The sequence below is a fragment of the Pectinophora gossypiella genome, chromosome 23 (assembly GCF_024362695.1).
Source record: "Pectinophora gossypiella chromosome 23, ilPecGoss1.1, whole genome shotgun sequence".
Taxonomy (NCBI): Eukaryota; Metazoa; Arthropoda; class Insecta; order Lepidoptera; family Gelechiidae; genus Pectinophora; species Pectinophora gossypiella.
Window position 1 is genome coordinate 6,131,828 of NC_065426.1, and position 14,500 is coordinate 6,146,327.

Consider the following 14,500-nt stretch of genomic DNA (forward strand, 5'->3'; position numbering starts at 1 on the left):
CAAACAGGTCCCCGTAACAAATGAATTATACATTTTGTTACCCCCATTTGCTTTAGCGAGAAATAAAATTTGAACTTCTTTACAACATTCATCGGGACGTCACGAGCAAATCTTTTGAATAATAAAAATCTTCGCTCGAGAAAGTTTTCCCCTTTAGACGTGATCCCAGTCTTTTTTGGATGAATACTGAAACCGTTACGGTTAAGGAAAGAATTGTAATGGTAATGTTTGACATGTCAGTTTTATCCTGAACTAGGACACTCCCCGAAACCATCATACAAAAAACCTCGTTAAAATAATTAAAAAGAAAACATGAATTACGCGCGGGAAATTCCAACTCCGAATCATAACCTAATTCATCCCCCTCAGTATTCGTCACGATGTCACTGACACCCTGTATTTCTATTGTGAATACGAATAAATAAATAATTTCTGATATTCATTAATATTGTCAAAATCTAATACCATCCCAAATCCCAGTGAGAAAAACATCAATAATATTTGACGATTTTGATTATTGTAACATGAAAAGACTTTTATATCGCAATTCAGAATTACGGGTGAAATTCGATAAAATATATTTTTTATGTGATTTTACGAAGTTATTACTAAATATAATGTTATTATTTGCTGTGATTTCTTTTTGTATTTTCACAGTATTAAAGAAATAGTAAAGTAAGAATTTTGTGATCTTAAAACTTTATTAGAAAAGATAGGTATCACATTATTTTCACGAATGTCTAGGGCCCTGTGCCAAGGTTTTTATTGCAGCCTCCTTTCCTCGGCTATACTTACTTACTGTTTGTACGAAGCTACTGTAGTTCTAATCAGATAAGACGTTCAACAAAAAACATATTTATGTGAAAATTGAGATTTCGAAGTGTATCTATTATATTACATGTATAAATAAACTCACGCCTACTTCCCACCGGAGTAGCAGAGACAATGGAATTTCATTTTATCCGATCCTTCACTTCTCTTACTTCCTCCACATTCATCAATCATTTCGTACAGTTCACAGTAGATCATACTAAACCTTTTTTAAGGCTCGCGCCCTACTACTTATATGTTTCACCTCACCTCTATGTGAGGATACATAACCGGCATAATGCTTATGTTACGTTATATTGTCAAGAAACCGAACTACCAAATTAACCCGCCATCTCTAAAGCATCTGTAACTAAAGTCAAAACCACATACAATATTGTAAAAGCCGCCGATAGCAAACTTTGGCATTGTGGCCGAGGACTAACTACGAACATCGGTAATCACTGAAGTTGGCGATAATGTGTCTACTTGCCTTTATGTTGAGCTATACGTGGCGCAGAGTTTATTTTATGTGTTCAACGAGAGAGGAGTATCAATCGAAACTTTTTTAGGGAAGGATATATGGATTGTTCGAATTTTGAATGTTTTTTTTAAACAGACGTACATGCATAACTGGTAACTAGTTATCAGTTCCCTGAACTTGCACCAATGTGTTATTAATTTATCTAAAGTGCAGTTTTCACACACAGTTGGTTCGACCATTACAGACGGCGTTACATGAGTCTAACAGAAAGCTCGGTGCGCTGTGGGTACTTAGTTCACCTTGCGATGGATGTACCTCTGACGATCCCAATTGGAACATAGTCGTAAGCTTATGTAAAGCAGTAAATAACATAAATTAAATATTTATGTAGGTACTTAATGTTCCAGAAGATTCCCTCGCTAATCAGCAGGGGAAGTTCGTATGGGGGCAGTTTATCACAACTTCCTGAATGTCTCTTTGTGACACCACCGGCCGGATAGGGCGACCTTCGGGTAAGGTCGTAAATGGACAAAGAAGTGGGTAACACGTCAATAGAGGATTTTTGTATTGAGAATGGTAAATAGGGTTTCACAACAACACTTACACCAACACTCACACATTCACATCCTCTCAAACACACACACACACACACTCCCTCTCAAATACACACCCTTTCACGCACAAATACACAAAATTTAAGTAACTAGTTAAGCTAACAATTAGATATAGGTATTAAGATTACTAATAATCTCATTGTTAATAAGAGGTTCTCTATGGTACTATATATGAGAATTGTGGCATTGACAGCGACTCCCCGAACGGCGATTCCCGCTACAGCGAGTCTCTTTACGGCGAGTGGCATGACGTCGCGCGATTTTTTTTTATATGAAGAGCGTGACCTCCGATACAAGTGTTTCTTACTTAATAGAGGGTCACAATAACAAGATATTGCAACAATGTACCCAATTTTGTTAAAGAATACGATATTTTTCTACTTTTTGTCATTTTCACAGGTATTTAAATATATTATTTATTACTAGCCTACACTGCAGAGCAAAGGCCTTTCTCACTTTCCCTCACTCCTCTCGATCTTGGGTTCTCTCTTTCCAAGATGTCAAGTATGCATCCAAATCGTCACACCATCTTTTTCTCGGTCAGCCACGCACGACGCCTTTTTGATTTCGGACTTGGGACCTCTAGATCGCGAGCTCAGCGATCAACCAATCGACCACAGAAGTTGTTATGCTATTGGCTATTTTATGTTACGTAAAAAAATGGTATTAAATTGAGACAGCTACAACGCCTATAATCCTTATAGGGTTGGCTAAGGACAAGACTTGAGGCGTATTTATCGGAATAAGTCAAAATAACAGGTATTAACAAGGATCAGGATGGACTTGTAACGATCTACTGCAAATATCTCTAAGTATTTTGGAATATGTTGAGAACAGTAAAAAGCACAGTTTGAAAGAAAGAAAGAAACATTTATTACTTCCGGACACCACAGACACAGACAGACAGGTACATTACATTTAACACAGGACAGAAACCACACGGAAATCAATAAGTAAACAAACAAAAAAAAAAAATATAAAATAAAAAAAAATACCAAAACAAAAAGAAAAACAAACCAAATTCACAAAAACAATAATAATAAAACAAAGTATCTAAATGCAACGCACTGACGGCCCGATCATCTGCGGTGGAGTCCGGAATAAAAGGACCTCAGTTTCGATAAATTAAGTTTCAAACTAATGATCCTTCACGGCGTCGATCCATTGAGTTTATGTTCTTTCGAGATTTTGATACGTCGATGAGGACAAGCTATCGAGTTAATGATTTGTCGATCTCATGGGCATTCGAGTTATCGTTTTCGAGCAATTCATATTCGATCAAACGGTATTCGGTTTCAAGTAGGAAACCCGTTCTTACTCTGTTGCTAATTAGGCACTCTCACGAGACCTTAGCCCAACCCATTTGTTCGACCATATCACTGCTTGAATGAGAAGGCATTCACTAATACTTTTCTAGAGAACTCTATAAAAACTCACATTAAAAAAGCGTTGTCCTGTAATATCTAAGCGTATATGTCACCCCACAATAAGTAAAGCAGCGGTGGGTACAAATGAATAAATTGCACAAAAACTCCGCACACGCTTCCTCGGGTCATAATTAACGTGACATGTAAAACTTATTGTTGCCGACTTGCTACGGCGGCATAGGGTCATTAGACTTAGTAAGGGGAAAATTGCATCTTGAATAATGTATCGATGTTTTGTTTTTTTCCGACTTAGGACTGAGAGTAACAAAAGTTTTATGTTAAGATGCTTATAATGCTCTTAATGTCTAATAAGGACAAAAGATACAATTTACGCTTATCATCACAGTTTTTTTTTTATTGGAAATATTATTATCTTATCGAGGCTATTTAATTCCACTACTGGGCAAAGGCTCTCTTCTCGACTCTGTACAATCTCCAACCCCACACAACAGCAGCAGTAGGGGAGGCCGACCCTGTAAAATATGGTGTGATGACCTCAACGCTTATAGGAGAGGTAGGCCGGAAATTGAAAATTAATACAAACTATTAATATAAAATCAGAATGAATATACAATATTTATAATTAAAATTAAGGCGAAAAAAGGAATGCGGGGGAGGTGAAGGCGATTACTCCACCGACAAGAGCGCAGCTCTTAAATAAAGAGGGATAATTGAAATTGCCCCAAGGGGGACAAAGTCATTCTCAGCCTCTCACTGGGGCAAATCCTATTCGGCGCGTCCTTGCCGCGGGAGTGAGAGCCTCTTGCATCAGTAGGCCGGAGTGAGATGGTGGCTGAGTTCGGATAGGGACTTAGACCTACGTGGTATAAGGTAGAACCCTTGCCCAGGGATACCAGACAGAGGGCAGCAGTAACTGTCAGTACTATTCATGCGGAGGCGAGAACAGGAGTCCTAGTACGGATTTGAAATACTCTGTGCGCCATCCACTTGCGTCAGACAGAGTACTGCGGGGCGGAATGCAAGAAACCATTGCCCTATTTTCTCCTAAAAAAGTAGCAAGGAGAATGCTACACCGACAAGAGCTTGGCTCTTAAATTAGTGATGTGATAATTGAAAAGGTATGCATGTAAGTAATTGAGAAAATATGAATCAAGAACATAACATACCATCACGTGTGTATTCCTGAATCATTTAGAGGTGTATAGTATATACATTCACTTCCCCGACAGCTATTTTAAGTCCCATATAAATTGGGTAAGTAAAACAAAGTAAACTTTATGGATACCTACTTCCTGAATTTGGTTCATTATACTTTGAAAGTCAATGTTTTCCTTTTCTCTTCTTTGCGAAGTTATAAAAAAGTTTTTGTTTGAGAACTCATAATTGAACAGAACTGTTAGGTACGAGGAAAAAATAATGTGTTTTACATTAAATCGTATTTTAAAAATACGTACCTGATCATTTATTCATAATGTTTTACTTTATTTTTCGGGTTTTACTTTCTACTTTAACTTAACATAAGACGTTCGGAAAATATGAAATTAATTCTCGTATTTACTGAAAAAAACATCTTTTATGGGAACTGGCAGTCAATGAAAAACATAAATCGCTTTCAGTAGCTTACCTTCCCGAACATCTAGTCAGTAAAAAACTAGCGCCAAGTATTTTTTTTTTAATGTATGAATGTGTAAACATCTGTTTGGAAATGCATATTCATTGCATTGCATTGTTCAATTTGACCGTAAATAGGCAGCCAAATTGTATTACCACATTTTTTGAGAACGTCTAGGGCCCTGTCCAAGGATTTTGTTGCAGCTACTTTTCCTGGGCTACTTAAAAAAAACTGCAGTAGTTTTAGGCTATTGATAAATTCGACAAAATCAATATTTGTAATAAAATTTACGATTCAAAGTGTAACTATGTTACGTACTGAATTAAAATTGTTTGATTTTAAATTTGGAAAAAAATATCGATAGTAATTGTTCAGAACGTAACAACACTATTAATAAGAAAAAACTCCTACCACGTTCAGCTTAGTTCTTTATTATTCTAAGCGTAAAAAGTTTGGTTTGACGTGGATACTACTTTTTGTCTGACGTTTAGCTAGATTAAACCCACAGGCAATTTGTTTTATTTTTTTATGTTAGTACTTACCTATAAAAGTGGATAATAATATTTATAAACTAAATAAGGGACGAGGGATTTTCTATGATGTTATTTTCTTTTTTTTTACCTTTGATGGGTTTGCTCTTGGCCCCAGACTTGCCCGAAGGCATTGACGAGGAGAAAGACATCGCCCAGAAGGTGTATGTTCACTCTGGTCTTGAAAATACCCGGGTTATATGCATTCTGAAATACAGCAGATGGCAGAGAATCCGGCGGCGGCGGTTTTTCTTGGAAGAGGAGAGGTTTGACAAATATTAATATAACCAGGGGTATTGGATTATGTTGACTATGTGCGTGTGCCCATGAGTGGTGGACACGGATCATGAGGTGCCTCATAACGGGTATAGGCGTCCTGGTAGACCTGGAAAGAGATGGTGTGATGACTTGCTGGAGGGACTGGCCGGAGTAAGCACAGGACCGCGAAAAATGATGAAAGCGGATATGGAGGCCTTTGTCCAGCAGTAGGATCTTGTAGGCATCTAATCAGATGTAAAATATATATTTCCCCGAACGTACCTAACTATTTTCTATACCTACGTTTCTATAGATACATAATTCACGTCCGTTATTTCTAATAGGCTAGACAGTGATCGAAATAAGTAGTTTTCATAAGTCCGATAATGTTTATAGTTACAAAAATTATAATTTGGTTGGTTGTAAGTACTTAGGAAAATCATAATTGGTATTCTTGGAAAAGAATTATTACGTAGAGCATGTAAAACATATTTTTGTCAATACATAACGTTGAAGGCTTTCAAAAAGCATGTGATTATTGGTGGCAAATCATCGCAATAGACACGCTAATTTCCATCTAAGTAAAAGTGATCACAATTTTGTACGGAATGAAATTGATTGAGGACAGAAGAGGCAAGATGATTGGACACCTAATAAGACACGACGAATTCATTAAAAACATCATAGAAGGAAAGCTAGAAGGAAAGAGAGGAAGGGGAAGACCAAGAAGAGCTTACATGGAACAGATTAAAGAAAAGGTTAACGTCGTGTCTTATAGGGAAGTCAAGGAATTGGCCTTTGATAGACTGGAATGGAAAATGCTACACCGACAAGAGCGTGGCTCTTAAATTGATGATGATGATGAAATTGATTGAATGAATTCGAGGTTTTAATGAAGATCTATCGTGTCGGAATGTGGTTTTTCAAAAAGGCGCTTATGTGTTTTCTTTTTTGGAGAGTTTTTTGCCTTTTATTCGTCGATTTTGTTTTTCTTGTTTTGTATGATGTGTGCAATAATTATAAAGTATATTTGTATTTGTATTTACTATGGGTAAGGCTACATTTCTATATTTATACAATACAATACAAATATACTTTATAGCACACAACATACAAAACAAGTTTTACGCACGTGGATGAAAGATACAGTACAATCTTGCGGCCTTATTGCTAAGCAGCTATTTTTTTCAGGCAACCAGTGGCAAGAAAACATTTATTACAATTTGGTGCGGGACGGTGCAACATCTTGAATAAAATAAATACTTACAAAAAGGTACACGTGCTTTTGTACGAATTGCATTATATTCTCCACCAAAGTACGTCTAGAAAAGATCGCTCGAAGCGATAAGGCCGCCTTTGCCCAACTAAGTATAAGTATTTCCTGTAAGTGTCTTGTGGGTAAGTAGGTAAAATTATCCGGCATTTCCTTTCAATAAATTCAACTAGTTGTATTGCAAAATTCCTTTAACTACCACCAATAGAAAAAGTTCAACCGAATTCAATAAATTATTCGCAATAGATTTTCACCGACAAACGAATCCTGACTGACGTCCAACAATGCTGACGTAGCCTGTCTAACAAACAAAAAACTAAATGAACAAAAAAAAAACACTAAACGTTGACTGGAAAACCAATTTTGTTCCGAACCTAACATGTTAGCGACAAGTTTTAAATAAAAACTAACAAGTCGTTAGTTCTCAACCGTATTCAATCACATTGGGTTTCTGTCAGGCCGACCAACATTTTGTGCCGTTGCTTATAATTCGATGGAAAAACTTTGTGATTGTCGAATAACGCCGAAATGGAAACGAGCAATCAGGATGATTGTGCGATGATGGAATTTTTTGTGCGATTGATTGGAAACTTGATTGAATTATAACGCGACATTTTAAATCGGAATGGTTGAATTACGGCACTATAAAACTGTTGAACGAAATCCTGAACTTTTTACGAAACAAATGAAAATGCAGCTTTTGGCGTGCGCTGTCAATTTGCTACGACACGTGACAAGTGCAATTGAGCTTCAATCGAGTTAAAATGTTATTTTTTCTTGAAGACAACCTATTAATTAAGAAATAAGGTTTTAAGAAGAACGTAACATAAAATAACATAAGCTTACGACTACATCCCAAGCAGCATAATATATTATACTATATCCTCAGCGGTACATTTATCGCAAGATGAACTAAGCAGCCAAATCTCTTGGATATATCCGTTAGACCGACGTCATAGGTGGTGGTGAGTCGTAGCCGTATCGTATCATTTGAAGAAGAAGATTAATCTTATATTAGAAATAATAACGTTATTCATTATCTCCCTAACCCTATCCTGTTCCTCACAGGGTCGGCTTACCTATTTTACAGAAGCGACTGCCTGTCTGACCTTCCAACCCGCGAAGGGAAAACCAGCCCAATACAGGTTAGGTCACATACCTCCGAAAATGCATTTCTCGGGAAGTGGGTTTCCTGGCGTTTTCACGATGATAAAAAATAAAGTTATTAAACCTAAAAAGTTATAAAACTCTACAATATTACTTACCACAATTTTCTTTATTTTCTTACTCAAACCCTCTCAAAATTCCAACCTTGTAACATCGTATCTGGACTCGTCACTAAGACCAGATACAATATTTTATAGCCGCGACACGGAGAAACAATAAAACAAATGAAACACGCAAGTTCAGAATTGCCAACTCAACGGCGCGAAACGACTGAAAAATTATACAACTCATGATGCCCAATTGTACGCGAGCTTATCATTTTATAGCTCGAATTCGACGATAAAATCGAATTTGGAATACCTAATATTTAAGTTTATTTCCTGGAAATGGTGATTATTGAACCAAATTGAAAACAAAAAAGGCTGGATTTGATCATTACGAATCTAAATTAGGTGTTAACATTTTTTTAATAAGTATTTTTCTATTAGGTATTTAAGTGTGTCAGGGGTCCTTGGTGGCTTTATAACAACCCTTAAAACCAGTGTTGATGAGGTTTGTAATTCGCCTCATAACCCACAGGATAGTAGTAGTAGTAATTAATAAGTATTTTTAACAGACTTCAAAAAACCTTCTTTTTTGAAGTATTATACGGGCGTTGCTCACTTATTGCAAAATCGTTGTTACTCGAACCATATCAATTTGTAGAAATATTTCAGCTAAAACTTTTTCGAGGAGAGGAGATTCTTTTTCCAATAAAAGACTTAGTATGAAGCTTAATGTTTGTATCATTAATGACGTGGAACAGCGTGGTAGAGTATGCTCCATACCCTCTCCAGTTGTTTAAGTGGTAGGCCATGCTTACCAGTGGGAAGTATGTAGGCTATTTAAGTATTTATATTGTTGTAAGAATGTTATTTTTATCGTCAAAAGAGGCAAAATCTCCTTAGGCGTAAGTTTTAAATTGCGAACTTTCACTAAATGATTACACCTACTAAATGTTGTGAGTACCGAAATATTTTATCAAAGTCGCGTATATTGTAAAATATTTGACAGAAATTAACAAAATCTCCCAATTAAATATTCTTAATGCAAATTCTGAAAACCCTCGCTATTCATTTAATAAATTTATGTATATCTATCCCAAATGCTTTTTCTTTAACGCGTTAATCCTATGCAAATTCTTTTCCGTTGAAAATCTTCTGAAATCTACTTTCAATAAATCTCTGTGGTCCAAACAAGGTTTGTTGTACTAAAACTTGGTGTTCAATATTTCTGATCGCGAGCTAAGCGCGTGAGCTCGCATAAAATATGCTCCATTCTGTGCGCATTAAAATAATATCGGCCGCGCTAGGTGTCCCTATACTATTGTAAAGAGATGCACTCTTCGCGTTTTTGATACCCTGGTACTTTAATAGTTTTATGTTGGTATTTCGTACTTTTTTTAGTGGAGAGGACTGACAAATAAATAACCGTCGATCGTTTGATAGTATTAAAGTAATTTTATTATATTATCGCTACCTGTAACCTGGAACCTGACAGAGGGCAGCAGTAACTGTCAGTGCTATTCAGAGGCGGAGGACAGGAGTCTTAGTATGGCTTTGTAATAGACTACTCTGGGCGCCATGCCACTTGCATCAGACAGAGTACTGCGGGGCGGAAGGCAAGAGGAAAACCACTGCCCTATTTTTTCCTAAAAAAGTAGCATGGAAATGCTGCACCGACAAAAGCGTGGCCCTTAAATTGACGATGATGATCACTACCTAATATTGTAAATTTGGCAGATTTTGTGGCAACCAGAATGTACCTTATTTTCATGCAATGCGATGGTCAGTTGAGTAAATTAGCACACTAGAAAGTACCATTATCCTTTTATGTATCCCTAACAACGTGTACGCAAAATTTAATGATGATCGGTTGAGTAAAACGAAACAATATAGTGGCCCCGATTCCTGTAGACACCATAAAAATTAACAGCTGTCAATCATCCGTCCCTTTCCTTTTCAGCGGAAAAGAAACTGACGTATGACTGAAGTATAACTTAAAATAAAATTAAGAGGTGTCTGCAGGAATCGAGGCCACTGGGTATATTATTTTATATTTTACCTTTACATGTATGTATACGTATGTAGATTGGATTTCCACAAAGTAAACGCTTGCCTGGTTCAATTATGTACCTACTTACAAAAAAAACTCACTTCCACATACAATATCAGTTTGGAAACATCAGTAGGGGAGACCCCTATCTTGCACCCCGCATTCGTACTACATAACCTCTTCCACTCCGTTACTCTGACCATCGGAAATCAAGTTATCCGTAACAGTTACATTACCGTTACAACTCTAGCATTCAGCTTGCGAAAACAAACCATAAATTTGGAGATTTAAAAAGCTTTTATCTCTTTGTTTGGTTGGTTGTTTGGCGCAATACCGCTTCGAATATAAAACTCGCACCACTGCTAAAATATCATCGATGCAAACATGTCCCGTTTGCTATAGTTTGCTTTACTTTACTGCGGATTTCGCTAGGTATATCAGACCGCACAAACTCTGCAGAAGTGACGCTTCAATTGGCTTTAAATTCCATGTAATGCTTAAATGTAATCGTCATGTCCGTAGCATGACGTTAATATTTAGCCTAAATATCTAAGAATCGTAGCGGAGAGGATGAATGGTCTATTCTGGAAACACATATGTAGTTGGCGTGTGGCCATTGACCTCGTATATAAACAAATAATGTACCAAGCTCTGTAAAAAATCGAATTTATCGTAAAGAGCGTAATGACGACACTGTACAACATATATTGCTTTTTATTTTAACAACAATAACATCTTAATTTGAGGAAACGAACTTATATTATCTACATAACTTAATGTATATGGATTTACAACAAGGTTCGGACACTTATTTATAAAAAAAAATCCTCAGGGAATGTGAGTCTATTTGTTTATAGTATGTCAGTGTATGTAGCCAACTCAATGGTGCTAATTCTAATTACTTATACTTACTTATCTTTCTGTGAGAGGTGAAACAAAATATTCTGTGACCGAATCCTTTGGAGAAAGTGAACTTTAAAGCAAGAAATAGCGTTAAATTACAAATAACATCCACATTTTCATTAAAAAAGACATACTCAGTTTTAATCTGTCTTCATTAAGACTCTTGCTATTTGCAAAACTTAACAGACAATGAGGTATTCTGCCGAAACTTTTTAATCTCTCCCGGAGATGGGCACTTTTTCACGTGCCTAAGCCGAAAATACTCGGCAATAATAACTTGCAGAAGTATTAAGCAGTTTATTTGACTGACAGCGAGTAGCGTATGAACATATAATAAAGAATAATACTGCCTATAGAAAGGAAACTCTTCGCCCCGCACCAATTCGAATCGGGCGCCGACTTTACCCCCTCTTTGTCTTACTTTAATCTTAAATGTCCGTAAGGAGTAAGAAGAGCACACACATGAGTGGTTTATCGAGTAGAAATATCGGGTAGTTGACTATTTCTTCTTTCCAACAATTTACTCCCTTGATCATGCTTAACACTTTCAAGGACAGAACGTCTAAAGACGTTCCGGTCCCAAAGTGTCATATTACCTATTATGAACCATCAATGACCCATGGTCTCTGTCCGTGAAAGGGTCTAAAATCCGTTTTTCAGTAGATATCCCATCCAACGGCAGAAATATTCTTAGTTAAAAGTAAATATCCCGTCCCGTTCTAGCAAAACGGCATTTTTATTTAGCTGATTATAGTTGTTACTTACTAGGAAATGTGACGTCACACGTTCCTATTGCCATTTCTTACTAAATCGTTCATTTATTTATTTATTGCATGTCACATGGTATTACTAGAGTATTACAGTTTTTATAAGTAAATATGTACAAACATGTGAGACCCTGTAAGGGCACCGCAAAAGTATCTTCATTTCATTTCTGGTAGTTGTAACTATTTCAATTTTCAACGAGATTCTGTTTTCAAATTTGGCTATCAATGACTTTGGTGTAGTTAAATAAACAGCACTCGCGGCACAGCAGCGCGCGACGAGAAATATATCGAGGGCTTAGACCAGTAGCCGTAGAACGTCTATCTACCGTAGATAGTATTCGCTGCGTCTATTGATCGAAGCCTTTGGTTGCTGTGCTGAACCCGTTAGACAGACAATAATTAACAATATTTTAAAAAATAATTTTATTAGTTATTTAAGCTATCACAGCACGAGTTTGTCGCTTTATCGCGTTCATAGGCGTCGCACCAACCCTCAGATTTGAAGAGCAAAAAGCACGATAAACCGGGGACGTCGTTTAACGTTATGAGCCAACTTCTAACGAGGTGTCATAAACCTGATATTTACTTTCTTCACCTTGCACGGCTTTAAGGTAAAAATGTACTACTGGCGCTATCGTAAAATCTTATGTCGATGTTCTGCGATTTCTGCTTCCCTGGTACTTTGATAGAAGATTGCCATTAGTTTTAGAGAAAAAAAATGTGTTTTGTCCTGGCGCTCTTCATTTTTACGAACAAGTATTACATAGCGAATGTTGTGCGATGTTCTTCAAAAAGCCACGTCAGAAAATGCTGGGTTGCTACTGTTAATTAGCTAATCCTCCAAGCTTTTTGTCAAATTACTCGCTTTTAGGGTTTCACCGCAAGTGGAGTCTGAAATAACCCAAAACAGTATATTGTGCTCGACACCTCTATCCTAAAACGTTGTAACGGGCACCTTTTGTGCCGTCCCTTTTTAATAGCTTTCATTTATTTTTTCGCCCGCTGACAGTAGGATGAAACGATCGCTGTAAACTTTTATAGGAACAGTTGTGAAAGACGAGCATTGTTTGTACCTACGACAGGAAATGGGTCAGTGTGTTTTGAAAACAAAGTATTTTTAAAAGAAACTTTGTGGGATTCAAGTTGATTTTGTATTGTTTTATGAAGTTATTGGGTTGGTTTTCCCTTCGCAGGTCAGAAGACTAGACAGGCTGTCGCTTCTATAAAAAGCTGGACCTGTCAAATTTTAAGGTTAGGTAAGCGGACCCCGTGAGAAAATGATGATTGTGTACTTAGGATGAAATTAATACCACACCTCAGACACTCGAGAGCGCTACAGATAGTCCACACGTACTCTCTATTATTTGTTTGAGTGTCCCAGAATCCGTACACTTATTTTTCATTCTTCTTCAATTTGATTGAAATAAAAAACACCATTTTTGTCTTTGTCCATAGGAACGGTGAACACTCTGAAATCTCTTCAGATCCACGTACCAACGGCGGTACTAACCGGCCGAGATGCGGAGTTGCGGTGTTCATACGAATTGGAGGGTGCACAACTTTACTCAATTCGGTGGTATAGAAATATGATCGAGTTCTACCGATATGTGCCCAAAGAGTCGCCAGCTACGAAGGTGTTTCCTGTCGCAGAGATCAAAGTTGACGTGAGTTTCTTTTTTTTTTCTTTAGTAAGTACTTTAAATGGCTTTAGAGTATATCTACTTCAATGGCGTAAAAATTTCATTCATTCACGCTCTTAATTATTGTTCGTTTGCCTACATTTTAAAAAAGTTTGTTTGCAAAATATTTTTTTTAAGTTTTATTTCTAGTGATTAGGACTGTGACCTGATTATCAGTCACCCTTTATATATAGAGACAGTGTATGCCTAAAATCAGAATAGCAACTTCAGTACAGCAAAGCTGCTAAAAATCTATTTGTATGCTTTATTTTCTGTGCCGTCTTCTGTTTTCTCCGAATGCATATAACCCGGGTGCTTTAAAGGCCAGAGTGAACAGGCACCTGTTGTGGCCAGCTCGCTCCATCTTAGGCTTATCAATGCCTTCGAGCAAGTCTGGGGCCAAGAGCAAACCCATCAAAGGTAAAAAAAAAACTGTCTGTGTGTATAAACCATCTCACTAATAGTCCAACACTTGCACCTAAATTGTATGGAGAACTAAATAGAACAGAACCGGCTTGAAGCTATCTCGGTTGGTGTCTAACCGCGAGGCTTTAGTCCGTACTTCCAACGACAAGCCGATTTACTCTCTACTCCGCTTTACTCGTATTAACATTAAGGTTGGATTTTGAAGGCAACTCTTCGAATGCATTGTTTTTTGCCTAAATTATTATTAGATTTATGAAAGTGTTTCAGAGTTGCTTTGAAATATGTGTAACTGCGGTCTACTGTATCAGTTTTTTTTGGCGTGACTTATTGTAGATTTGCCGCATATGGCATTAATTACTTGGCCAGACAAATGGGGAGCGCTGAAGGCTCTCACCCGGTACAACGTTTAAGATAACAGGCCTGAGGGTGCCCAGTTGGGCACGAACCTCGGCTCAGGGCGTGTCGTCTTAGAGGAAAAATATTTGACAGAATTAATCG

At 37.2% G+C, this 14,500-nt stretch overlaps 1 protein-coding gene across 3 annotated transcripts in view; it reads left to right on the forward strand.

Annotated features, from left to right (window-relative positions):
• The window catches only part of LOC126377588 (uncharacterized), a 448,572-nt gene that overhangs the window by 415,471 nt on the left and 18,601 nt on the right, over positions 1 to 14,500 (forward strand). For all 3 annotated transcript variants that reach the window (XM_050025400.1, XM_050025399.1, XM_050025398.1), the window contains one exon: positions 13,353 to 13,561. In XM_050025400.1, the coding sequence (XP_049881357.1) occupies positions 13,353 to 13,561 (209 nt within the window). The remainder of the gene's footprint in view (positions 1 to 13,352; positions 13,562 to 14,500) is intronic.